The following is a 26,339-nucleotide window of genomic DNA, read 5'->3' on the forward strand; positions in this document are numbered from 1 at the left end:
AAAATATCGCAAAATTTTCAAAATATTGCCAAAAAGTATATATCGTGTTATTATTGGGATATCATCTTGATTTTTTAAAAACTTTCTTATTTTTATTAATTTTAAGCCCGTATTTTTTTAACTTTATGAACTTTTCTACTTGCTTCTTTATAAACTAGCAAGAAAATTAAGGCAAAACCTTTATTTCGTATGCCTTTTATTGTTCTTTATATATATTTTTACAACAACAACAACAACAACAATAACTACGCCTTCATCCCAAAACAATTGGGGTCGGCGATATGAACCAACAAAGAAAATCATTCTGGGTCTTCCACATGAATCCTTCTCCTCCATTCATTTCTATCCAATGCCATGTCCTCGGTGAGGTTCAAAGCATTCATATCCTTATATTTTTAATTTTTTAAAATTCCAAGATTTTCTTGAGAAAAACCACTTTTTGAGATAAACTCCAAGAAATAACCCAAGTTGAGGTAACATTGTTAAAGTTACTCATTTACCATCAAAACATTTTTTGTTTTGTTTTGTTTTTGTTTTTCTCTTTGTTAAGGTTTCCCATGTTCATTCTTTCCCAACCGCCATTGTTTCCCACTTACCCAATCTCGATTATAGAAGTCCTTCAGCAGGGACTCTTCCACTTCTGTACCATCATACATATAGGTGATATACAAAGTGAAAAGATAGGTGCGTTGTTCAATATTATTGAGAAGTTAGGTGCTTTTTGAAATAACTTTTGGAGGATAAAATTGTAATTTCAGTAAACATTTAATCGCAACAGGAAAAACTTTGGACCTTTTTAATTAGGAGAATTTGCGTATGGAAAAATTGCGCTTAATCACCTATTTTGTAAAACTTTTCTTATGAGCGGCTGCCTTTTCAAATTTCAAGAAATTGCTCATAAACTGCCTTATGCTACTTCTATCACTTCACTTTATTGATGATACTTTAGCCATTTCTTTTCTTTAAATGACTGAATGCTACTTTTTGTAGCTGTCATGCAGTTAAGGTCAAATAAGTAACTTTAGCAAGAGTTTGATTCTTTAAAATGACACTTCAAACATTTCCTTAAATGACTGAGTGTCACTTTGTGTAGTTGTCATACAGTTAAGGTCAAATAAGTACTTTTATTAAGAAAAGTGACATAGGTGGTCATTTGAGCAATTTGTTGAAAACACAGGCGCCTGTGTGAAAAGTTTCAATAAGTAGGCAGTTAAACATAATTTTCATAAGTTAGGTACCCATATGCAAAATTCACTTGTAACCTTTGTTGTCAAAAGCGGTGAGGCCCTAAAAAGACTAGTCAGGGACTAGTGGGTACCCTAATTTAAAAAAATTAAAAATATGTAAACAAACTGCTAAAGTTAATAACAAACATATATATACAACATAAAATTAATCAACAATAAGCATCTGTGTCTGTCAGAAAAGATACATATAACATATATATGTCTGTGTGTGTGTTTTACATATGAACTGTGAAAATGACAAGAAATATATGAATTATACATAGATATACTCAGAAACAGTCAACCAAAAATATAACTCAGAAACAGTGAAACAAATTATATATGAACTATGTCACACGGACTCGGCTAGGGAGGTGTCACACCCGAGTCGACACGTCCCGACATGGGTGCGGCCTCGGTCAAGGAGTCGAGGCAGAGTCCGTCCTTGTTTTGGACTCGGTCAACGTTGACTGAGTCCAAAAATGTCCATTTTTAGGGCAAAAAACAAAAAAAATGATCTTTTAATATATATATATATATATATATATATATATATATATATATATATATAGCATGAGTCTCAAACATAAGCCCCAGAATTTTTTTTTATTCTTAAATATTATCATTTAATTCTCTCTCTCAATCTTAAAAGCTAATAAATTCTCATCCACGAGTACCAACACTTTTCATCCACCCAGTTCTCTCTCTTATAAAAGCTAATAAATTCTCATCCAGGAGTAGCAACACTTTCTCATCCACCGAGATCTCTCTCTCTCTCTCTTTTTCAAATCTAGCTTTGAAAAATTAAAAGCTTTTAATGCTTTTAATTAATGTTATGAATTTTAGCAAAACTGCAAAAAATGTTTAATGCATTTACCAGAACATGCTTTTAGTTAATACCTTGATGATGTTTTATTCCCATGGTAGCTAAGACTCGGCCGATTCAATGATAAACTCAACCGAGTTTGGTTCTAACCCAGTTATACTACTATTTTAACTCAGTTAGTTCAGGATCTGAGACAACTCGGAAGAGTCACGATCCGAGTCCCCGTGTCCAAAATTTATATAGATATATGCACGCACTATATATATATATATATATATATATATATATATATATATATATATATAGCCGAGTCCCCGTGTCCAAAATTTTTAAAATTGCGCCGCACCCGTACCCGCACCCATGTGACATAGTATATGAATTACACACACACATATATATAACTGAAAACATAAACCGAAACATAGAAAAAAAGGAAAAACAGGAAGAACAAAAAAAAGGAAAAAAGAAAATGGACCAAGGAAAAAAAGAAGAAAAAACAGGAAAAAAGAGAAGAAGAAAGCATAGTGAGGAGGCTGAGAGTTCAGATGAGGAAGAAGAGAAGAAGATAAAAAAAGAAAGGAAGAAGGGAAGAAGGAAAAAAGGAAGAAAAAAATTGCAACCGAGAGGGATGGAGAGAGCAAACCGAGAGAGAGCGACAATCCTGCCCCTTTTACCTTGTCCTTGGCACTGTTGACCATGTTTGGAAGATAGAAAACACACAAAAAAAGAAAGGTGCCATATCTGTCCCATGTCTAGTTGGTAGGAGCCTAGGCAGTAAAAACGGGCCCCACCACCCAAACCCAAAAGCTCAGGTGGTGGGGCCGTGCCTAGGTCGCGTAGACTCTGCCTTTGACAACTAAACTCTTAATTAACCATCCAAAACTTAGGGTTTGCCGGTTTGTCTGCAACAATGTCCAAAGCTTAAGTTTGCTTTTGATTATTGGCAAAACTTTAGTTGCATTTTTTAAAATTTCCTTTATTTTATTCTATGTTTTAGTTGTCTTTTAGTGTAGTTTTTTTGAGGCAGTGATGTCAGCTTTATCTATAGTTGGCAACGTCATGCTTTGTCTTGGTTTATTCTCCCTAAAAAGTTGGAAAAGCTCTCTCTCTCTCTCTCTCACACACACACACACACATGCACACACACACACACACACACAAAAATACATTTTTCATTTATTTGTGTGTGGATTTGGGTCTTTAGGCTTGACAACACGAGTTGGTTAGTAATTGTAGCTCACAATCTGCTTTTAGGACAGTTATTCCAAACAATATTTTCTGCATTCGTTGTCTTGAAGGTGTAGCTAGTTTAAATGATACCTTGTTTTCTTTTCTGATTTATGCAATTGAGCTATTTGACTCTTCTGGCATGTTTGGGATCTAATTCCTCATTCTTTGCCAGCATCTGAGTTTTGACTGACAAGCTGACCTGACACATAAACATGTTATTATCAAAATCCGACCATCCAGAATCTAGTCCATCCCATCACTATAAACGTGTTTTATGTCAAAATCCAATTATCCATAATATAGTCCATCCCAACATTAAGTTAGAATAACATCTAAGAAATGGATGGAAACAGTCAAGTATTTCATGCTTCAGTGACACAAAAAAATGTATGTGCTTGCATGCACATTTTCATATGCCTAACTTGGAAGAGAGGCTGAATAAACTGATAGGTTATGTTTCTAAATTATGTATTTCTGATTGATTGTGTGTGCATGCAATGTGTTCTTATTGTTAGTTTGTATATGTGTATTTTATTTTACTGTTGTGTTCTAAGAGTTCCTTCTTCCCTTCTCTTCTTTCTCTCCTCAGTTGGGTGCGAGGCAGGAGCCAGCAATTGACACATCAAACACAAAGTACACTGCTGCTGATGTCCGCATTGTAAGCACTCCATCCCTTCCCCTTTCTTTCAGATAATGTATTGCTTCGATGTGTTCATGTACTTTGAGGTGCTTGTGACAGTTGGAGATCAAAAGAGGCAAAGTGATCAAGTAACATGAACTAATATTTGGTTTTGAGAGTTTATTTTGTTTTTTGCCTTGCTAGATACTTTTCTTGTTTGATTGATTATATTCTTCTGTGCATTGTAAGGGGCTCATTTTTCAACACTCTTTTAAGTTTTAACATAATTGCAAAACTTAAAACTAGAAATAGTGTCATGCTATCTTAGTATGGGGCTTAGTTTCTAAACCCACTTGTGACCTCCATGAGCATGCTTATAAAAATTTCTAGTATAATTAAGAATCCAGACCAGACAACTTTCTAACTTTCTGAACCTGGTGTATTTAATCCCGAAAGTTCTCTATTTGAAGGGGTCATGAGTTTATCCTGTAGTGTCTTGACGAGTCCTGGATAGATGTCTAAATTTCCAAGCGGCCTGCAGGTTTAATTCTTTAATTGAACTTGAGCCAGTGTTACTCTGGAGTCTGAACTGAGATAGTCAAAGTGTGGTCTCCCTTTCAAGTGGTTAGTTATTCAGATTTCTGTGATCCCTCCATATATTTGTTGTTCGTGCTTGTTCACAACACAACCAGTATAGCTCTATTAACGTGGATTGCTATCTTGTTGTGGCTATTGGTATAAACTTTTTTTGTTTTCGTGAAAGTGGTGGATTGAGAGATGGTATTTATGCAGTGTCAAAATGATGTACTGGATACTAACTTATGAGCCACTTTCATGGAAAATTATTATGCATCTTCAGGGTAAAAAAACAAACATAAGTTCAGTCTTCTATCTCCGTAATTTTACGATATTTATCACTGACTTGGCTGATATAATTTTGCATGCCTTTATAAGAGCCATTGGTATGCTGTCTTTTTCTTTGTTGTTATTATTGTGTAAGGAACAAATTCCAAAACTTATCAGGAATTTGGTGTAAGGTTCCTAATTGTTTTGTTTAAAAATATCAAATCTGTTGGAGGGATGGAGTTTTGAGACATTAGTTTCAAATGGCATATAATGAGTTGCACAAACCTATTGAATGGATGGTTGGATTGATGGTCTATTAATACCCTGAAGAATTGGCGTGGAAGTATTTTCTACCCCAAACTTGTATAATCCATTGTGATTGAGGTAACATTTGCTAAATTTGGGCGGCTCATATGTCTTGGGATGACCCTTGCTGACAAAACTATGCTTTTTATGCATTGGAATTGTGGTTGTTGTGATGCAAGCTCCTTTTTCTTGATTACTGTTTCTCTATATGTTTTAAAGTTGAGAATTATGCAAATCCATAAGCCTTAACACATCAAAAGGGAAACCTAAGATAATTCACAATAATATAAATATATGAAATAAAATTCAATGTGAAGAAAATTTGCCAATCTTTTTTTCTATCATGCTTGAGTTTGGTGTGAATTTCATACTGTGTGCTGCAAATGTTAAATATGCAATCGAGTATTGCTGCTAGTTTATTTGAAGTATTGTCCATAGCTTGAGCAGAACTACAGCTTTAAAAAATATGACATCCTTGCTTCTTATGATGACAGTTAGGGATGGCAGTGGACTGGGGCGGGGGACAAGGTCTCCACCCCTGCCGTGTCTCAAAATTTTGCCCTCCATCCCCGCCTCCATCTCCACACGGGTTTTGATTTTAACCTCCATCCCCGGTCCATTCCCTGTTTCATGTCCTCCATCCTTGGTCCAAACGGGCCGAGGCGGGGCTCCCTTTCCCCGGTCCTTCTGCCGCTGCCGCCTTCCGCCTTCTGCCGTTAGAGGAAGGAGACGAAGAAGAGGAGAAATGGGAGCTCGAGCCTCGCGCAGCTCGTTAGAGGAAAGAAAGGAAGGAGAGATGAAAGATTCGAGTAAGGGTTTTATAGTAGGGTTAGGAATATATATATATATATATGATTTTATAATATGTATAAGGGTATAATAGTAATTTTCTTAACAAGAATCGTGGATGGGGTAGGGGGCGGGGGCAAGACTAAGTCCATCCCCACACAGGTTTTGATTTTAACCTCCATCCCCGGTCCATTCTCCGTTTCATGTCCTCCATCTCCGGTCCAAACGGGGCAAGGCGGGCGGGGCCCCGTTTCCCCCTGGTCCACTGCCATCCCTAATGGCAGTAAAAGTTGAATGTGATTTAGAGGATCTTATGAAAACCAAAGCACTTGTTTGGTTCTTTGGCTCTTGGATTAGATGTTTACTTTCACATTTTGATATGGTTCCTTTTCTTTCCACATTTGGTTGGATTAGTGCTTGACATGATTCAACCAATACGTGGAGTATGGTGTATACAATGTATAGTGTTTAGTAATTGCTTCACATAATACCTGTTCGGTTGAAAGATTGTTGTGGTTTGTAGCAGGGTAACAGAATCTGTTGTAAGTTCCAGCAAAATACAAACTAGTTTGTGTGAGCTGGATGGGTTGTTACTTGTTAGCAACCCAGTTTACTGAATTCAGTATATTTGTCTATGCAAGTGCAGTGTGCGTGAATCTGTGGAAAAAACTAAAGCTACTCTAGTCTAGTGGGATCATGTGGCAGTGGCACCTAGGACTAAGTAAACAATGTCTCATAGCCATAGCAGCTCTTCTGGTCTAGGGAGAAAAATCGTGGGATTTGTTGGACATGCCAGTGAATCACAAACAGTTCTTGAACTGTAGCATGGGTCTTTAGGCACCCACTTCTTCACTGAAATTAACCCATGAGTATTTTATTTAAATGGTCAATTTATTTCATATATATATATATATATATATATATATGAAACTACCTTGGCATACAGGGATTACTAGCCGCATGGTAACCCATGTCCCAATGAACTGTTATTATGGTGACTTTGGTGGGCAGTGAAGTGAAGATGGTGAATGCAGGAAGGAGTTGTACTTCGAACTTTTCAATGACTCATGTATATGAGGCTTATTTTAGAACCCTTGCCTACTTTATTATTACTCATGAGGAAGTAATCTTGATGTGGACTTTAAAGTTAGAGAACTATGACATAGAGTGTCGTTGGGCACTTGAAATTATTGATGCACATGAGCTGTGCTCGAGTCGAGCTTGACCTGTTCAAGCTTGGCTCGCCCAGGTAAAGTGGTGTACAAGCTTAGCTCGAGCTCGGCCCGAACCTGAACCACTGGTGTTCAGGCTCAGGTCGTGCCGAGTATCGAGCAAAGCCGAGCTTGGTCAGTCCTCAACAGGTAGAGAGAGAGAAGAAAGAGAGAGTGCTAGAAAGGGGAGGAGGGCATTGAGGGATCTCACAGAGCGGCGAATACCGAGCTTATCCATATGCTCGAACATCTGGATTGACTCGTGAAGCATGTCAGATTTCTCATAGAGGATGATCACCTTGTTGATGAATTGCTCGCCGCTTTGGACAATGGGCTGGTTCTTTTGGTCATCGAGAAATGTGTGGAGGGTATTGAATGAGCGGGAGGCCGCAATGTAAAGGGGGATGTGGTCAAGGTGGGACTCGGGCGAGAGGGAATTTGGATGATGTGATGAGGGTCGGTCTCAGATTTGAGAAGGGCGAGGGCATTTCGGGGTTTCTGTTTGGAGGTGAGGAAGGGGTGGTTTTGGGTGTTGAGGAAGAGAGAGAGAGAGCCACCTCCACCGAAGAATTGCCCTCCACCATCAAGTTTCTCGTTGAGAGAGAGACCTCCACCATTCCCTCCTGTTTCCTGGGGAGGGAGAGAGAGAGAGAGAGAGAGAGAGAGAGAGAGAGAGAGAGAGAGGCGGGGGTTTGAGAGATGGGAGAGAAGGGGTGGGGAGGTTGAGAAGGGGGGCTTGTGGCGGGGGGGGGGCAATATTTGTATAATTAATATATCTATATATATATTATATAAAATATAAATACGAGCCTTATCGAGCTCGGTAGGCCGATCAAGCTCGACTCGTTTGCTCGGCCGAGCCTCAGAGCTCAGTTCAAGCTTGACTCATTTATGGGATGAACCTAGCTCAAGCCGAGCTTGAGCTATCTTGGCTTTTTGTGCATCCCTTACTTGAAATAGACTGAACCAAGGTTACTAGACTAAGAAGCATGAAACAAATCAAGAAGCAAGTCATTTTAAAATCTATAGGAAATGACTCAAATGAGAAATGACAAATGAGGAATAAAAAATGAAGCAAAATGGGAATTGGGAAGAAAACGATATGAGAATCAAATGGAAACCAAAATGGGAATCAAATAAACGCTAGAATAAAAATAACTAATCTTCAATATCATGATTTTTTAGTATAAGAATTTAATTTTTCTCAGAATCCAAAAAGCGATGGTAATCGATTTAGAGAAACACATGGGAAGTGATTGGGAAGCGCATGGAGAAAAAGCATGAAAAGAAGCACGAGTTGCTAGAAAATGATATTATATTGTAACATTGTAAAATTTGTAAATTTGCATAGGATAAAATTGAATAATCTTAAAGAAATGGAAGTAATCACATGATAAAGATTGTAAATGAAACTAAATAATGCAGTGAATATATGATACAGTAGTATCAACAAGTACTACTACAAGTAATTTATACACAATAATAACATTCAAGCTGATTTGAAAGGTCATAGTTCGTGATACTTAAAACACATTTAGTGATAAACAAAATGGGCAAATATTACCTTAACAATCAGGCCAATTTAATAATGTATTATCTAATATCCTAATATTATAATTTTCTAAGCTCTATCTTTAAAGTCTAAACACCTTACAACTCGATTGCTTCTACAATATTTTAGGTGTATCTTTGCATTTCATTTTTAGTTATTTGTTTTGCTTTTTCATATGCTCTGAGATCTTCTCTGATTTCTGAAGTTGGTGGGGGGTTTACATTTGTTGGTGATAATGGCTCATCATCATCAAATATTTCATTTTCAGAATCCAGTATTTCTGATGGTGGTCTTCTTTTAGAGGTCATTAGCCCCCCCTGCAAACTTGACAAAGTCACTATCAATGAATTCTCAAGTTCGCTCCTCTACTTTTGAAAGTTTTAGGGACTATATTCACCTATGTAACAGGGACTCGGCTGATGTGGGTGTGGTGGGATGCAGTTCTCGCCGCATCCGGTGCGGTCAACACAAGTCCCGGGCCCCCTTTCTTCCCTGCCCTCTTCTCTCGCAGCTGTCATCGCTAGCCATCACCATCCCTGCCTCCTTTGGTAAGTCTCTCTCTCTCTCTCTCACTCACTCTCCTCCTTCCTCTCCTCCTTCCACTTGGCTCAGCTGCAGCTGCCTCTCTCTCTCTTTAAACGAGATTTCGTAACACCCGGCCTTTCAGGGCCAGGTGTCGAGGTAGCCCAGGTCTGGATCCAGACCTGGGTCCAACCTTGACCCAGATCTGAATGAGACCTGGGCCAGGTCTGAGGCAGACCTGGGCCTATTTGGCCCAGGTCTAATGCAGACCTGGGTTTGGTTTGACCACCCAGGTCTGATTGTCTGAATCAGACCTGGGTCAAAACTGACCCAAGTCTGAATCAGACCTGAGTTTGTTTTGACTCAGGTCTGAAGCAGACTTGAGCCTATTCGACCCAGGTCTGATTCAGAGCTGGGTCTGGTTTGACCACCTAGGTCTGATTCAAACTTTGGTCAAAGTGGCTCAGGTCTGATTCAAATTAGACCTGGGTTGCTTTGACCAAAATATGAATCAAACTTGCGTCAAACCAGACCTAGGTCTGAATATATATATACACGTACCCCTGCACTCACGTTTTTCGAAAGTGCCGTATCGCCGCATTTGCACCCGCTCACTAGTATTACTCGGAGTTCTAACCAATAAACAAGGATTCCTTGCCTCAAAGTGTAGAATAATAAAAGAGAAGGATAGCGATGACTTCCTTGGCCATAATTAGCACAAATCGTCCTCTTTTCATTGTCAATTTAGGATTCTAAGGAGAATAGTGTAAGAAAACACGTTCCTCCGAAGATGTTCACCAAATCATCAAAGTGGACACTCAAACGAGTTCCACCAAAGCACCAAAAGAATACACAAAAGCCGCACAATGGGCTCACACACCAAATTCACCAAAGGTGGTTAATACAAGAATTAAAAATAATATTTTATTGATAATGAACCAATGCAAGAAGCATTACAAATGGTGAGGTTTTGCCCCATATTTATACACAAAGAAGGAGACCCAAGAGAGAGTCGTTGGGGGTTCCAACGGCTCTAAATAGAGCCGTTGGACCTCCAATGACTCGTAATATTGACTAGTCAACAAGTGTTGACTAGTCCCCGTTGGACCTCCAATGAATCTTAATATTGACTAGTCAACAAGTGTTGACTAGTCCTATCTCAACAAAAAATAAAAACTAATCCAAACTAGACTAACCCTAGTTACTGACTTAGTTATACACACACATATATATTTATACATTTATACATTTTTAACACTTTTCCTCAAACTTACGGTTGAATAACTACAAGTTTGTCCAAGAGAAAGTGAAATCTAGGAGCAACGAGAGGTTTGGTGAAGAAATATGACATTTGATATTCTAAAGTAACATAGTGAAGATCGATAGTGCCATGTAGATAGTCCTCTTGTATATAGTGATCCATCTCAATGTGTTTGGTTCGTTCGTGGAAGGTCTAGTTGTTGGCAATGTAGATGAAACTTTTGTTGTCAGAGCACATTCATGATGCTCCTTTAATTTGAATGCCCATGTCAGCCAACAATTTCCTTAGCCAGACCACCTCCATAGTGGTTATAGCCAGCTCAGTATTATGCTTCAGTTGAGGAGAGAAACCTTTTGCTATTTCTTATTATCGCCACGAGATCAACGAGTCACCTAAGAAAACACAAAAACAGTGGTTGAGTGTTAGTTATTGGGAGCACCTCCCCATTCAACATCTGAACAAGTAGTTAAATCTAAAGATAAAGAAGTAGATAAGAAAAGACCTTGATAAATAGAAGTTTTGATGTATCTAATAATGCATAAAACTGCCTCCATATGAACAAAAGTGGGAGTATACTTAAATTGGCTAGCTGTGCGAACTGCGTGCGCTATCAGGTCTCGTAATTAAAAGATAAGATAATGCTCCGATAAGTTGTCTGTATGGTATCGACTTTTCAAGTTGTTCTCCATCGTCAATTCTCATTTTGATATTAACAACTTTTGGAGTGTCAACCTTATTATTTGAAATTCTAGACTTACAACAATATCTAAGGCAAATTTAGATCGAGTTAATAGATACCTCTAGAATAATAAGAAACTTCGATATCAAAAAAATTTGTTAAAAAACCCAAATCAATCATTTCAAAATATGTTTTGAGAAGTTTCTTAATGTGTTCAATTCCATGTTTGTTCACTTCAGTGATGATCATATCGTAACACCTGCATTAGAACTCTTAACAAACAATACTGTGTCAGTCTGACAAGATTGAAATCTAACATCAAGCATAACTTGACTAAACCGGTTATACCAAGCGTTTGGGTCTTGTTTAAGACCATATAAGGCTTTATCTAAACGGAGAGTCTTTCCTTTAGAAATAGTTATACCAGGTGAGGCTTCCATATAAACTTCTTCAACCAGTTGATATATAGGCAATCTCCTCACAGAGGCAAGGGCTACTAAGGTCCTAACTATGGTCATCCTAGTAACTGGGGTAGGTGCTTGTTCATAATCTACTCCATACTTTTGACAGTATCCCTTGGCAACTAATTTGACTTTATACCTTTCAAGAGTTTCATCACTCTTGTTTTTTACCTTATATTACCCATCGACAACCTATGAGTTTTTTTCTTGGGAGAATATCTTGGACAATCCAAGTATTCGCCTTTTCTAAGGCATTTAATTCTACCATCATGACTTCTACTCATTTAGGATGTTCTTTTGCTTCAGCATAGTTCGAGGGTTTATATAAGAATGTATTAACACAACCTAAGCTTGATACTTAGTTTAAAAATACTCATAAGACACCAATTTTTCAGGGGGTTTTGATACATTAGATGACCTTCTAGTTTGTATTTGTACATGGTGTTTTCATCATTGGTATATTTTTCAAGGGCACATGGATGTTCAAAATTACAATGCTTGAAATATTAGATACAATTTTTTTTATCCCTATGAGGTTGTTCTTCACTCATCTCATTATCATGAGATTCTTCTTCACTTACTATAACATTTCTAACTTCCTGATCTTCATTAAGATCACCATCACAATCACCAAACTTTGGAATTAGATCCAACAAGAAAGAATACTTAGTCATTTCCTTAGGATTTTCAAATTCAAAAAACTTTTTCTTTTCTAAGAAAGATGCATTTCTTAAAATATATATTTTTTTATTTTTAAAATCAAAATCAGCTATAGCCTTTTTGGTTATTTGCATGTCCTAAAAAGACACAAGGAATAGCACTGGGAGAAAGTTTATCATTTTTATTAGTGAAAATAGAACATTTACATATGAAAACTCTTAATATAGAATAATCAGGGATAAGTTTAAAAAGTTTTTCAACTTGTGGTACATTTTTCAAGGAGGCTCATGACATTCTGTTAATGAGGTAAACTGCAATTAATGTGGCATTAGCCCAATACTTGATTTGAAATAAACAAAGTTCTTGTGGTTTCTATGATATTGCTTATGTTTTCTTTCGGCTAAACCATTTTTTTATGGAGTGTTGGGATAATATTTTTAACGTGTGATACCATTTAATTCTAGGCAATCTTTAAATTGTTTTGATAAAAATTCTCCTCCTGAATCAGTGCGAAAGATAAAAATATCATTTTGAAATTTATTTTTGTCCAAATTGTGAAATATTTGAAAGTATGAAAAACTTCTGATTTATATTTAAGGAAATGAATTCTAGTGTATCTAGTAAAATCAACAAAGATTACATAATATGCAAACCCACCCTTAGATATAATAGGTATTAAGCCCCAAACATCCGAATGTATTAACTCAAGCGGCTATGTAGAGATGAGGTTTTTTCTTGAAATGACAATCTCTTCATTTGCCAAGAATACAATCTTCACATGTAAAATTTTCAAGATTACAAAATTTTTTCATATTTGGAAAATGCTTAATTTTGGATACATTAGGATAGCCAAAGCCTTTTATGCCATAAATCCAAATATAGTTTCTGAACATTATAACAAAAGGTATTCTTGGGTATTCCAAAAAATTCATGTAATATAAACCAGAGTTACCAAAAGCTTCTTAAGTAGGTGGGAAGCTCGCTTCCCAAAAACTCTTTTCGGAAGCGCACTACTCCTCCCTTACGAAACTTCATGGGAATCTCGATTCCCCCACGCTTCTTCTATGCTTCCCACACACATGGTCTATGCTTCCTATATGTTTTTCTCACGTTTCTTTTCATGTTTTTCATGTATTTGCTCTCACGATTTCACTCACTTTCCATGTACTTTCTTTAAATTGGTAACCATCATGGTTAGATTTAAAAAAATTAACTCTTTTACTGAAAAATCATGAAATATAATAATGATCAATTTTATTTTAGTTTTTATTTGTTTCTTATTCGATTTCTATTCAATTACCATATTGCTTCATTTTTTATTCATATTTCACTTTTAAATTGATACATCGCTTCTCGCTTTCTATAAATTTTTAAATGCCTCGCTTCTCGCTTTCGCTTCTCGTATCATTTTCCGCTTTCACTTCCTAGTTTGGCAACATTGGTATAAATCTCCTCTATGGTCTTCCCCAATATCTTCCCTGACTGGTGATCCTGCACTCGACAACAAATAGAAGAGAATGAAACATTATACTCATGGTCAGATAATTGAGAAAAAAAAGATTTATATTTAATTTGGAAATATATCTAATTTTTGGAATTAGAAACCTTTTTGAGTTTTGAAAAATATTTTTGAAATTTCTTATTATTTTTATATCAAGAAATATCCCATCGGCAATAAATATATTTGATCCACTTGAGTTATGACATTCAGATAAAATATCACCGTTTGGTGTCATATGAAATAAGGCACCTGAGTCAAGAAGCTAAAGAGATTTACCACGATCAATGATGCCAACAGAAGAGAACACAACTCCGGTTGATGAAGCTCCTTTGAGTAGGGGTTAAATGGCTTCTACAAATTGTGTCAAAGACATGTTCTCAATGGTTGACTCTTGTAGAATCGAGGCAACCTTCTTCTCATAAGGCCTCTTTAACTTAAGGCAATAAGTTTTGATGTGTCCTGGTTCGCGATAATAATCGCAAATAAATTTTTTCTTATCAAACTCATTGCCTTGTTTTCCATAGTGATCATTGTTTGGTCTTCCATAATGTGGTAGTTTGTAATTATGAACATGGTTTCCTGGCCTAGATACAGCTAGAACCGATTCATCATCATTTTTAGATGTCTTCTTTTTTATCCTGTTTTCCTTCGTACTTAGCTCTTCAATGGTATCTTCAGTAGAGGGGACTTTCCCTTAATGAAGAAGAGCCGATTTTGTAGACTCAAAAGCCATTGACGAATTGATAGAAATGCTCTGCATCAATTTATTTTTCTCAGAGTTTTATATCTTCGGGACAATGCCATCTAGTTTGAGAAGAGCCAACTCATTCCAAAGATCGGACAACTCACTAAAATATTCTCTAATACTTTTTTATCCTTGAGTCATATTACATATTTTGTTTAGTAAATTGCATCCGTGTGCAATATCTTTAAGAGAATATATTCTCTTAAGATAATCCTATGCCTTGCATGATCGAATTTGGCAAGACTAGAATACTTCGTGATACCAACACTACTAATGAGCCAAGACATAGTCTTGACATGCCCTATTCTTCATTCTTTTCATTTTTTCTCATATGTGACTATATCATTGGTCATTTTTAACCTCCGTAAGAGGTATTTTTTTCACCTTCTATCTTAATAAGAATTAATTTGGGTTCCGAATCAGACCCATTCACTAATCCCCACAACCCTTTTCCCTATATGAGGTGCTTCATGATTGAAGTCCATGTTACATAATTTGTGTCGAGTTTGATGGGTTTTATGGTGACATTTTCATTGCCATCCAGTTTTTACAAGGGTTAAATAGAATAGAACAAAAGATAGAGAGGATGGGGAAAAAAGAAAAGAGAGAGAAAGAAGGAGAAACAAAGAGAAGATCACGATCACTCCACCACTAAGTGAGCACCACCAATAAAGAGTACGAACACTCCTCCACAAAGTGAGCACCACCAATTTTTTTCTTGGAAAACAATCACGATCTCACAAGCACTTGAATGGGTTTTGCAAAAGAGGCTTCAACTCTTTCAAAATTTCAGTAACACGCTTTCCAATGCACCAAAAAATATAATCAGCTTGATCACCAAGCTCTGATACCATGTATGAAAACAAGTTCCTTCGAAGATGTTCACCAAATCATCAAAGTGGACACTCAAATGAGTTCCACCAAAGCACCAAAAAGATACACAAAAACCACACAATGGGCTTACAGACCAGATCCACCAAAGGTGGTTTACACAAGAATTAAAAATAATATGTTATTGATAATAAACCAATGCAAGAAGCATTACAAATGGTGGGGTTTTGCCCCATATTTATACACAAAGGAGACCCAATAGTCCAACAACTTTTAATATTGACTAGTCAACAAGTGTTGACTTGTCCTATCTGAACAAAAAAAAAAAACTAATCCTAACTAGATTAACCCTAGTTACTAACTTGGTTATATATATATATATATACATTTTTAACAAATAGAAAGGAAGAACCCCAAAAAAGAAAACCCTTGAAACCCCAAGTCTAGGGATGTATACGAGCCGGCTCAACCCGAGCTTAGGCTCAAAAAGCTTGGCTTGTTAAAAAAAATGTATGTTCAAGCTCGACTCGAGCTAAGCTTGAACACCTAATGTACAAACTTGGTTCAAGCTATGTTGACTTGTTTTAAAAAAAGTTTTCAAACAGGTGTGTAAAGAGCAGGATTCAAACCTTGCTCCTCATGCACGAATGCACAACGCCCTAACCGCTTGGGTGAAACCACTTTTTGCGCTTTTTGAGAAACAAAAATTATACAGATGCTAAAATTTGTCATTATACGATTGCATTAAACAAGCTTAATTGAGTTTCAAAGCTTGATCAAGCTCGGCTCATTTACTTACTCGGACGAGTCCGAGCCAAGCTTAATTGACCCGAGCTCGAGCTAGCTCGGCTTGTTGTGCACCCCTACCCATGTCCATTAAAACCCTAAAACACACACTTAGTTTGTGAAATATGAATTTGGGTGTTTTAGTGCCCCAAAAACAACCCTAATAGACCAAAAAATTTGGTCGGATTTGATAAAAAAATGAACAAGCCAGAACTCATGATTCTACCAGAGTTAGGGTCGTACCTTAAACCATGTATTAGGGTGTATCGTATAACATGCAGATGTATTTCATTTATTATATTTAACTGTCTGCTTTATGTGAGTTCATTTCAAATACCTGCCTGAGATGTAAATGTCGTGTTTGTCCTTTTTTGATGAAATAATTATTATAGTTCAACTTATGCTCTTTTATTAAAATAATGAGGGCATTTTAATCACTTTGTTTGACTAAACAAAGGTCAACTTGATGATTTAAAGACCAAGCATGAATGATAAAAACAGGCAGCTGAATATAATTACCAGAAAGTTGCTCTTCTTTTTATAAATAGCTGATAAGTGTGGCTACTTTTCTGTAAATTGCTCGAATAGTATCTCATTTCTTGTTTTTGTTTTGGTTGTGTCTCATACTTTCATCTGCAGTTGATCAAATTTAGTTTTGGTTTTGATGTGCAGACTGATCAGAAGCTACGTGTCTGTGACATATGTGGAGCATTCTTGAGTGTTTACGACAGGTGAAGCTCTGTCCTTGCCCTTTTATAAGCCATGCTTTTGTTTTGAAATTTTGAGGGCATCGGAAAAGAGTAGTCTTTGGATGCTTCAAGTGCTTCAGCTTTTGACCAGGCCATTATACCTCCTTGTTACCAGCAGGCTTTTGGGCCCAGTTTTACGGGGAAAACTTTTGCAGCTTCAGAATGTGCGTGTTTTCTGTTTTATGCTTGTAGATTATGATTATTGAAAATTCTGGGGCCATGAACACTACTACATGCATAAGAAGTTTTGTAAGAGTGAAAATTTTTCATTAACACATTTTCTTTGATTCTGTCTTGTTTTTAGTGATCGTCGTTTGGCTGATCATTTTGGGGGAAAGCTTCATCTTGGCTATATTCAAATCCGAGAGAAGTTGGCAGAACTTAAGGTAAGATGCACTGTGATATTCTATTTGTTGCTGCTTTCTGTACATTTTCTTCATTTATTGCATTGTTTTAAGTCATTCTAATTTCCTATTGTACGTTAATCTATTTTTGCACGCTAAACTGGATAGGACTTTTAGATTTTTTTAGTTTGTAAAATTCTTTAGAGTTGTAGCTCTTGAAGTTGGTTTAGATGTCAAAAATCAGTATAATGCCTTCCAAAAAGCACAATTGGTGGAGATATCATGCACTGCTGTGTTATCACTATTTGCTAATTGAAATTGGATTTCTGGCAGTTTAACTCTGTCTGTTGAAGGTCTTGGCAAGGAGGCCATTCTTGATTTATCCAAGTGAGAATCTATCTGTGCAAAAATCCATCGGCGTGAATTCCGCCAATCTTTTGCTCTGTGATCTTCACTAGTCTGGGAGAGTTGACACATTTCATGGCTTGACGTGGCCTATCATTTATGTTATTACTTCATGTCTCTGTTTGTGCTATTTTTATGCTTCTTTGGTTGGCTGAAACATGACTAATATCCTTATGGTTTTTAGCTGATTCATTTAAAACCATAGTGGTTGTGGGTCATGGCCTTAAGTAGAGGACCTGGTAGCTATATGAGTTTTCGCTATACTGGTTACAAATAGTTTCGCTATACTGGTAGCTATATGGCTTCTGTGATGATTCTATATGTTGCTACTGAAGAGTTGGAGTTATTGCTTGGTGTTTGCATTGGGCCTTGATAGAGGATGACAGATGTGGGTGATTGGCTGGCTCTTGATAAAGAAGTTGAGAACTGTAGGTATTGTGGACATTGTTGCAATATCGATTGCATGAAGTGGACTCTTGTTCTGTCATAGCTGCACTTTTCCAGGTGGTGCTTGTTTAGTCTAAATTGTGGTGTTATATTATTTTTATCATAATTCTTTACGCTAACAGGCTTACCCTACGTTTGGGTCATATGCTTATGTTGGATTCTTTATGTGGGGTTTGGGTTGCTTGAACATGTGTGTTATGGACGTAACTGGGCACAGTATAATTTACCTACTTTTTTCAGGAAGAGAGAACTAAAGCTCAAAAGCTGGATCGAGTTGATGATGATAGAAGGTAAATAACATCAACTATTCTTCCTTTATCCGTTGCCAATATGTGTTGCAAACAGTTTCATTCTTCCAATTGTAAATTTCAGGTCAAAGGATCAAAGTGGGGATCGTGACAGAGCCACAAGCAGGGACCGTGATCGTGATCGTGAGAGGGAGAGGGATGAGCGGAGTGATAGTAGGGAAAGAAGCAGGGATCATGATCACAGAAGCAGAGATCGTGATCGGCACTGTGACTATGAGCGCAGTTATGACAGGGACCGTGGAAGGGAATCCGAGCGCTCTCGCAGTTATGATTCTAGGAGTCGAAGAAGGTCACGTTCAAGGGAGTATTCCAGGGACTATGATCGTGACAGAAGTGATCGCCACAGGTAAGTGGGTAAAAGTTCATACTTATATATATATATATATATATTGAGAGAGAGAGAGAGAGAGAGAGAGAGAGAGAGAGAGAGAGAGAGAGAGAGAGAGAGAGAGAGAGAGAGCTACACTTGTAGCGTCTATTAAATTCAATCTTACGGTCTGGATTCAATTTTGAAATTCAAATCCTTATAAATGATAACCCAAAAATGATGGTTATTAATGAATTGACCCTCATTTACATGGTATGCATTGAACCATTTGATTGAATCAAATCCAATGGTGCAGATAATGTCATAGTTGTTCCACCTGCAGTTATTCTTCATTCTTTTTGTATTTAATTTTTTTTAATAAGAACAATACTATTAAAACCTGTTATTTTCTTATCTTTTATATATTTTTATTTTGTTTGTTTTTAATGCTGAAAATTTCCCATGATTTTACCAAGGAAACCAGTTTTTTTTGGGCACGTTTGGAAGTGGGAAAGATGTAGGAAAAGTGATACAGATGGGAAAATCTGTACAGTTTTTCTGACCTTTCCAAAGGGAAGAATGTCTTTGATAGAGTTTTTCTAAAAAGTACACTTTTTGATAAGAAACATTCCTCCATTTAGGGAGGTGGAGGAATGCTTCCTACCAAGAGAAAATGGTGAGGTCCATTCACCACCACCACCCACCTCTCGAAAAACCTCCCTTGCCATCATGATTTTTCACTATCACCCACCACCATCCATCTCACCACTACCACCCACCTCTCGAAAAATGACATCGGAGAAGATCCACCACCACCACCCACACTATCAATTTTCACCACCACAATTGCCACCATCCATCTCACTACCACCACCTGGAAAACCGCCATCCCCACAATCAGTCACTACCATCCATCACTACCCACCATCACCCATTTTCTGGAAAACGTCACTGGCGAAGCTCCACCACCATCGCCTCACGATGACTTTTCACCATCACCGTTACCACCATCTATCTCACCACTACTACCACCACCACCACCACCACCACCCACCATCACCCACCTCTCGGAAAACCGCGGCGGAGAAGCTCCACCACCACCCCTTCTTCCTCTCTCATTTTTCAAGATTTTTCATTTTACTTTTCCAATGCTACCCAAACAAGTAAATTTTTCATTTTAGAACCCTTTGAGTTTCCAACTTTTTCTTCCAAAAAAAAAGGAAGACCTCTTTTTTAAAATTTATTGAGAAAAACTTTCACGGCATATGTGTGTGTGTGACACTACTATAATAATTTGGTCACTGTATTTTTATTTGAATGGGGAGGAGTTGCACGAAGGCCATCAATTTGATGGGCATGTGCTGCATGTTTGGATTTACACAGGCTTCCTTGTTTCCTTTTTATAAGCTTGTCTTTGGTCACTTTCTGGCAGTCTGATTCTGTGAGATCTGAGGGTAATCTAACAATGTCAATGAGCATTCAATGCTGTGAACTGTTCTTATTTTGATGTCTCTGTCGGGGCTGGGAGTCTGTTACAGGCCAATATTTGGTCTGGAAATAGTGTGGGAACTTCAATATACTGCCCTCTATTTACACTAATTTTCTCTAAAAAATGAATTATTTTACCTTATCTTTCTGAAAATTTTCACAAGTTAATTTCTGGCCTTCCGCTTGACACTAGATTAAGAAAAAGGAAAAAGTATCTGTATATGGTCATTCTCTGTCCGGAGCTTAAAGAACAGGTTAATCTAAGAAAAGGGAAAACAGTTCTTTGTATGGTCAGGTTCTGTCCAGAGCTTAAAGAAAAGGCTAAAAAGTTTATCAGAAGCTCAAGCCCAGCCCAAAGCTTGCATGCATCATGCTTCATCAGCAAACAAGTGTTGGAGCTTAGTCTGGACATTCCATTACTTTGATTGGCTTATTTTTCTGTTATCGATGTCTCGTGTCTCTTTGTTCCTGTTGCGAATACAGTCAGAGATGTGGATATCTCAAGTGAAATTCCTGAGATTTTAGAGTCTTCAAGAGTGCGCACAGTACCTGAAAAATCAGTTTCTTTTTTAGCGTAGTTTAGTTTGTTTTATATTTTATCTTGGAGTTTTAGACTAATCTCTGTGCTCTTGATTTCAGGCGTCATGACCGGTACTAAGATTGCTTCATCAGTTGGGAGTTGTTTGTTTGAATGTGGGTACCCTCTTGGCAAGAATATCTTGATCTTATTTCCATGGATTCATTTTATATCTGCTTCTGGAATATTGCTTTGTTAGCTATAGTTGTATCTTGGGCGTTTGAGTTGGAATATCAAATCATGTGACTTTTATCCCTCATTGAGCCCAAATACTAGCTAGCAGAAGATCCGAGAGTAACTTTACTATGTCGAACTGTCAGCTGCTACACTTGAGCAGAATCTTGAAATTCTGGAAGGTTTTTACTGTATCCATTGTGGTAATTGCAAAATACAGAGGATAGTGAAAAAAGCAATGTATTGTCTCAACAATAAAAACTAGGACAATTATGACTTATTGAGTATATTCTATTTCATATCAACCCTGTTGCAGCTTGTTGACAAATATTTGGGTTTTAGAACTTTCCAGTGGGACAAAACTCCCATAATTATCATTGCTTTTGTGTATCTTAATTTATTTATTCTTGCCAAGATTCCTAAAAGAGAAATTTTGGAAGCCTCTGTCTAGGACTTCATGATAAAACGATGTTAAGAACTTTTTTGTCACTATGGCTGTATCAATTTATTTCTTGGTAGCTTTTAGTGGCTTATATTTATCTGTTCGGTGAAGTTTTATCTTGAAGAAAGAACTTTCTCTAGTGTAGCGATAAGCCAAGTCCATGAAATGCGTAGGAGTCAATTCAAGCACACAGTTGTGTGCAATGTCACGTGTAATTTGCAACTTTGTCAATTTGACTTCATACATATCTTTAATTTGACTTATTGAGAGAAATAGAAAGAGGAACAAAGATTTGCATATGGTTTTTATTGATTTGGAGAAGGCATACGATAGAGTACCTACGGACGTTCTCTGGTGGACAATGATGAAGAAAGGTGTTTCTCTCAAGTACATTAGTATAATTAAAGATATGTATGAAGGAGTAGTAACCAATGTTCGCACTTGTGGAGGGGTGACAACCAATTTTCCTATAACGGTTGGGTTACATCAAAGATTTGCTTTAAGCCCTTTCCTATTTGCTATAGTGATAAATGAGCTTACGAGATCAATTCAAGAAAATGTGCCGTGGTGTATGTTGTTTGCTGATGATATTGTTTTGATTGATGAGTCTAGAGCTGAGGTTAATGCTAAGTTAGAATTATGGAGACAAACATTGGAAGCAAGAGGTTTTATGTTGAGTAAGAGTAAGACAGAATATATGGAATGTCGGTTTAGTAAGCAACGAAGTAGTGATGGGAGTGTAGTGAAGTTTGGTGAGCAAGAAATACCAGTGGATGATTGTTTCAAATATTTGGGATCTATCATTCAAAAGTATGGAGAAATTGATGGAGATATAAATCATAGGATAAAGGTTGGGTGGATAAAATGGAAAAGTGCAACAAGAGTTTTGTGCGATCGTAGAATGCCATTGCGGTTGAAGGGAAAGTTTTATAGGACGACTATTAGGCCCGCTTTACTATATGCTACAAAATGTTGGGCTGCCAAGAGACATCATATTCAAAAAATGAGTGTAGCTGAGATGTGTATATTTAGATAGATGTGTGGAAATACAATAAAAGATACGATTCGGAACAAGAAGATACGTAAGAAGGTAGGCGTTGTACCCATTGAGAATAAGATGAGAGAGAATTGTTTACGGTGGTTTGGACATATTCGGCGAAGGCCTAATGATGCTCGAGTTAGAAGAATGGAGAAATGGGAAAATATATTAGTTAAAAGAGGTCGGGGTAGGCCTAGGAAGACATGGATGGAGATGATAGGAAATGATATGAATGTTTTGAACTTCACCGAGGACATGGCATTGGATAGAAATGATTGGAGAAGGATTCATGTGGAAGACCCAGAATGATTTTCTTTTTTGGTTCATATCGCCGACCCCAATTGTTTTGGGATGAAGGCGTAGTTGTTGTAATCAGGCAATCATTTTCCTTTTCTTAATGTTGGAACGATGTATTCAGTTGGTTGATGAGCCTAGCTAATTTTTGTTATGGTATCTTTCTCAGTAAAATTGAAGAAATATATAATGGTCAGCTAATATTGATATTTTCAATTTATAGTGTTTTAAAGAATTTCTAAAAAACAACAAAAGACTTTTAATGTATATCACCAAATTGAAAAAGGTAAACCTTGGGACAGAAGTATTGCATAATTGTGATATCATTACAATATTTTCATGAAAATCATATTTAAATTTTTTGTTAAGATTTTAAAAATCATGGAGTTTTTATTTTAAAACTAATTGTTATTAAGTCTTACCTGAGAAAAGTGCTTGCCGATGTTCGTGAGACTGACATTAATGCTTATGGGTAAACCACTAAAGTTGCAAGTTTTGTTTCTCAAGTTGTGGGCTTGGTGCTCACTAAAATCTATTTCTTTTTTATTTCAGTTGCCAAGTTATATCTTGCCATAGATCTGTGAACTTTGAGGTTTTGATCACAAGCTGAAGGAGGTGCTGCTATCAACTCTAGCGTCCATCGTCAAAGGTACAGGGAACTATGCAGCATACACTGTCCTGAACGTGTAAGGATAATTTTTGCTCACTTTAAATACTCTAATTTATACGTGCACTTGTTTTATAACTAGAAGATTAAGCAAGTTTCAACTCTAGTTGGTTATACTGTGAGAAGTGGGATTACTTGACTTTGTAAAAGGCGTTTTCCTTTGGGTTTATATGCAAATGGATGCCGAGTTCCATGACTATACGAGGCATGCATGTACCACCGATCTATTATTCTTAAATGAATTCTAACTTACATAATTAGAAATGGTTGATTAACGAAAACAAATTATTTTCAAGCTTCCGTCTCACATGCAGACAAACAGGGCAAACACGCATGTACACATGCACAGTTGGGAAAGTCGGGAAAATAGCTGGTCCGGGGCCAATTGTCTTTGATTGTGGTTCTCCATTGTCTTCTGATTCTTGTTCCTCCTGCCATTTTCTGTCTGTCTTACAGAAGTTTTTTATCCTCTTTCCAGGTTTAGATGTTCCTGTTTAACTTCTGATATAGATATGGGACATGATGGTTTGGACTTGGTTTGCGTTTATAAAGTTGTGGTTTTGGGTTCCAGAGTTGAGATGTTAGGTCTGAGCCAATTGGGTGGCCCGTCTCGGACGGTACATTGTAGGACAGATAATCACACTCAAAACACATTTCAGACAATCAGTTTGTGTCATTCAATATCACCTATTATTAGATCAATTACGGACTTGTCCTTGACAAATCAACAGCTTAATTCCAACACAACTACAAAAAGAAGAGGAAAAAACAGGCGTAGTCACCCGAATCCAAGAGTTAGTAATCAAATGTACGAGTTCGGTGACAAATCTTGTTCTCGGGATTGCTAAAACTTGAAAAATTGAATCTTTTGTATGATTGTTCGATGTAAAAAAAGAAATAACCAAAAGGTATATGTTGCTGCTGTTCGGGAAGATTATAAGCACACGGTGGATTCGGTTGGATGTGGGTGTTATCATATCCGACTAATTGGATGTGCTTTAGTCAAATCCAGGATTGGATTCAGACTTGAATGCTATTGCTATATAACTCTAACTGAATTAAAGTCCCACTAGGAAGATAGTAAGACCCTGTTTGGAAACTAGGAGCTGGGACAGGAGTTGATGCATTTGGCAAAAACTTGTTAAAATAACTTGTGATCGTGGTCTGTAAACTCGTAGCTGTGACGAGTGTTTATTCCTTTGGGATGGGAAGTGAGCTCTTCTCACCTTTGTATTTACGCTAGGGCTCTATTTGGAATCTGGTAGCTAAGATGCATTCATGTGCGTTTATGCGTTTGAAGAAGTGTCTGCTGCCAAATCCATTTTTAGTGTAAATACAAAGGATATAGGGCCTCACTTCCCATCCCAAATGCATAAACGCACATCCCAACTACCATATTCCAAACAGGACACGGTAGTTTGTCCAAGATTTTACCTCGTGGACACCAAATGCATAAACGCCCATCCCAGCTACCAGATTCCAAACATGCCCTAAAGAATGGAATCCATAGCCACCACCTCCAAGAGGTGGTGGTAGCTGGTAGCTGCCAAATTCAGGATTTGACCGTTGCCACTTCCTCAAATATCCCTTCTTATTCCACCTACTTGGTTTCCACACAGGGCCTAACATATCCTGAGTCACTCCAATGTGTTTGGGTCATATTTGCTAGTGTCAAATTAAAAAAGAAAACGGAAATGGATTGTATTGTACAACAAAAATGATGTGTTTCTAAAAAAAAACTTATAATTTTTTGAAAATCTGTTCGATGTTTAAAATTAAAATTGTTTGTTGTTAAAAGGATCATTTTAATCTTTGCACATCTTGAGGTTTGTGTGATATATCGGTAAGCTTTTCGGGTATCACACCCTCACTTAAAGGTAGATCTTATAATTTTTTTTATTAATTTCGAAGTTTTCATAACTATATTTGTGGACCTCCTATTGAATTGAATCCTTGAAACATTGCAAATGGCGTATTAAATTTGCATATATAACATAAAATTTGTGAGATATAGTATGAACCTCATGTTAATATATCCTAAAACTTCACAAATACTGTACTAAATTCACTAGATATAATGTGAACTTTTTATGAACCTCAAGAAGTTTGCAAATTAGGTACCAACTTTGCAAATCATGTCATTGCAAATATGCTTGTTTGCAGATTTTTGTACGAGTATTAAATATAAAATTTTTTATTTATATAAAAATTGATTGTGGCACTCCAATATCATTTTTGCATAAAACTAGGATTTTTTGTGGTCCTTCACATGCTTTCTCTCAGCAATAATTTTTGATAACTTATTTTTTTGACCCCAATTGTTTTGGGATGAAGGCGTAGTTGTTATTTTTTTGACATGATTTGTGGTCCCCAACTATTCTTCCACAACATAACTAACTTGTGCTAATGTTTAAGAAAAGACTATTGATTTAAATCATTGTTTAAAAAAAAACATGTCCAGTTGTTAAATATGTGCATACTAGAAAAATGCTCTAGTTTTTTTTTTTATTTTTCACGATGAAGTGCCATCGATGAATCATCGCCGATGAGGAGCCATTGAGTGCACATCTATGGAAAGATGTTAAGCACATTTGTGGTATTTATCTACAACCAGATGAGAATGTGTTCAAAGTTGAAATGTTGAAGTTATCATAGTTGAAGAACCATTATGACCTTAACAGGGTAAGGAGAATGCAGAGAAAGCCGCCGTGTGTTGGAGGGAAGGGTGGTACTAGGTTGGACATGGATGTGAGAGTATCTTTATTCTACTTTGGTACATGTGTATTCATGGATACTGGTGGGAAGACGATCCACAATTCATACATTCAACTGTTACAATACCAAAATCACGTCGATGAATACACATGGTGCGTAAAAACCACATGTAGAAGGATCTACTCCAAGGAAAGGATTCCATTATATGGACTTAAGCTAACCTTATCACTACCAATGATCAGGTACCGTGTTTGATGAATCCACAATAGTGACTTTCGTCTTCGATTGTATGTGTATATATATATATATATATATATAAACATTGATTCATT

At 36.9% G+C, this 26,339-nt stretch overlaps 1 protein-coding gene across 1 annotated transcript in view; it reads left to right on the forward strand.

Annotated features, from left to right (window-relative positions):
• LOC149811831 (U1 snRNP-associated protein usp106-like) overlaps positions 1-23,488 on the forward strand; it is a 54,585-nt gene extending 31,097 nt beyond the window's left edge. Inside the window, exons 8-14 of the mRNA XM_089993132.1 lie at positions 3,872-3,940; positions 16,724-16,782; positions 17,105-17,186; positions 18,237-18,286; positions 18,369-18,650; positions 20,739-20,792; positions 23,178-23,488. Of these exons, the coding sequence (XP_089849258.1) occupies positions 3,872-3,940; positions 16,724-16,782; positions 17,105-17,186; positions 18,237-18,286; positions 18,369-18,650; positions 20,739-20,757 (561 nt within the window). The 3' untranslated portion in view covers positions 20,758-20,792; positions 23,178-23,488. The remainder of the gene's footprint in view (positions 1-3,871; positions 3,941-16,723; positions 16,783-17,104; positions 17,187-18,236; positions 18,287-18,368; positions 18,651-20,738; positions 20,793-23,177) is intronic.
• Positions 23,489-26,339: the final 2,851 nt, after the last annotated feature.

The sequence above is a fragment of the Nuphar pumila genome, chromosome 17 (assembly GCF_984573655.1).
Source record: "Nuphar pumila chromosome 17, dmNupPumi1.hap1.1, whole genome shotgun sequence".
In the NCBI taxonomy this organism is placed as follows: domain Eukaryota; kingdom Viridiplantae; phylum Streptophyta; class Magnoliopsida; order Nymphaeales; family Nymphaeaceae; genus Nuphar; species Nuphar pumila.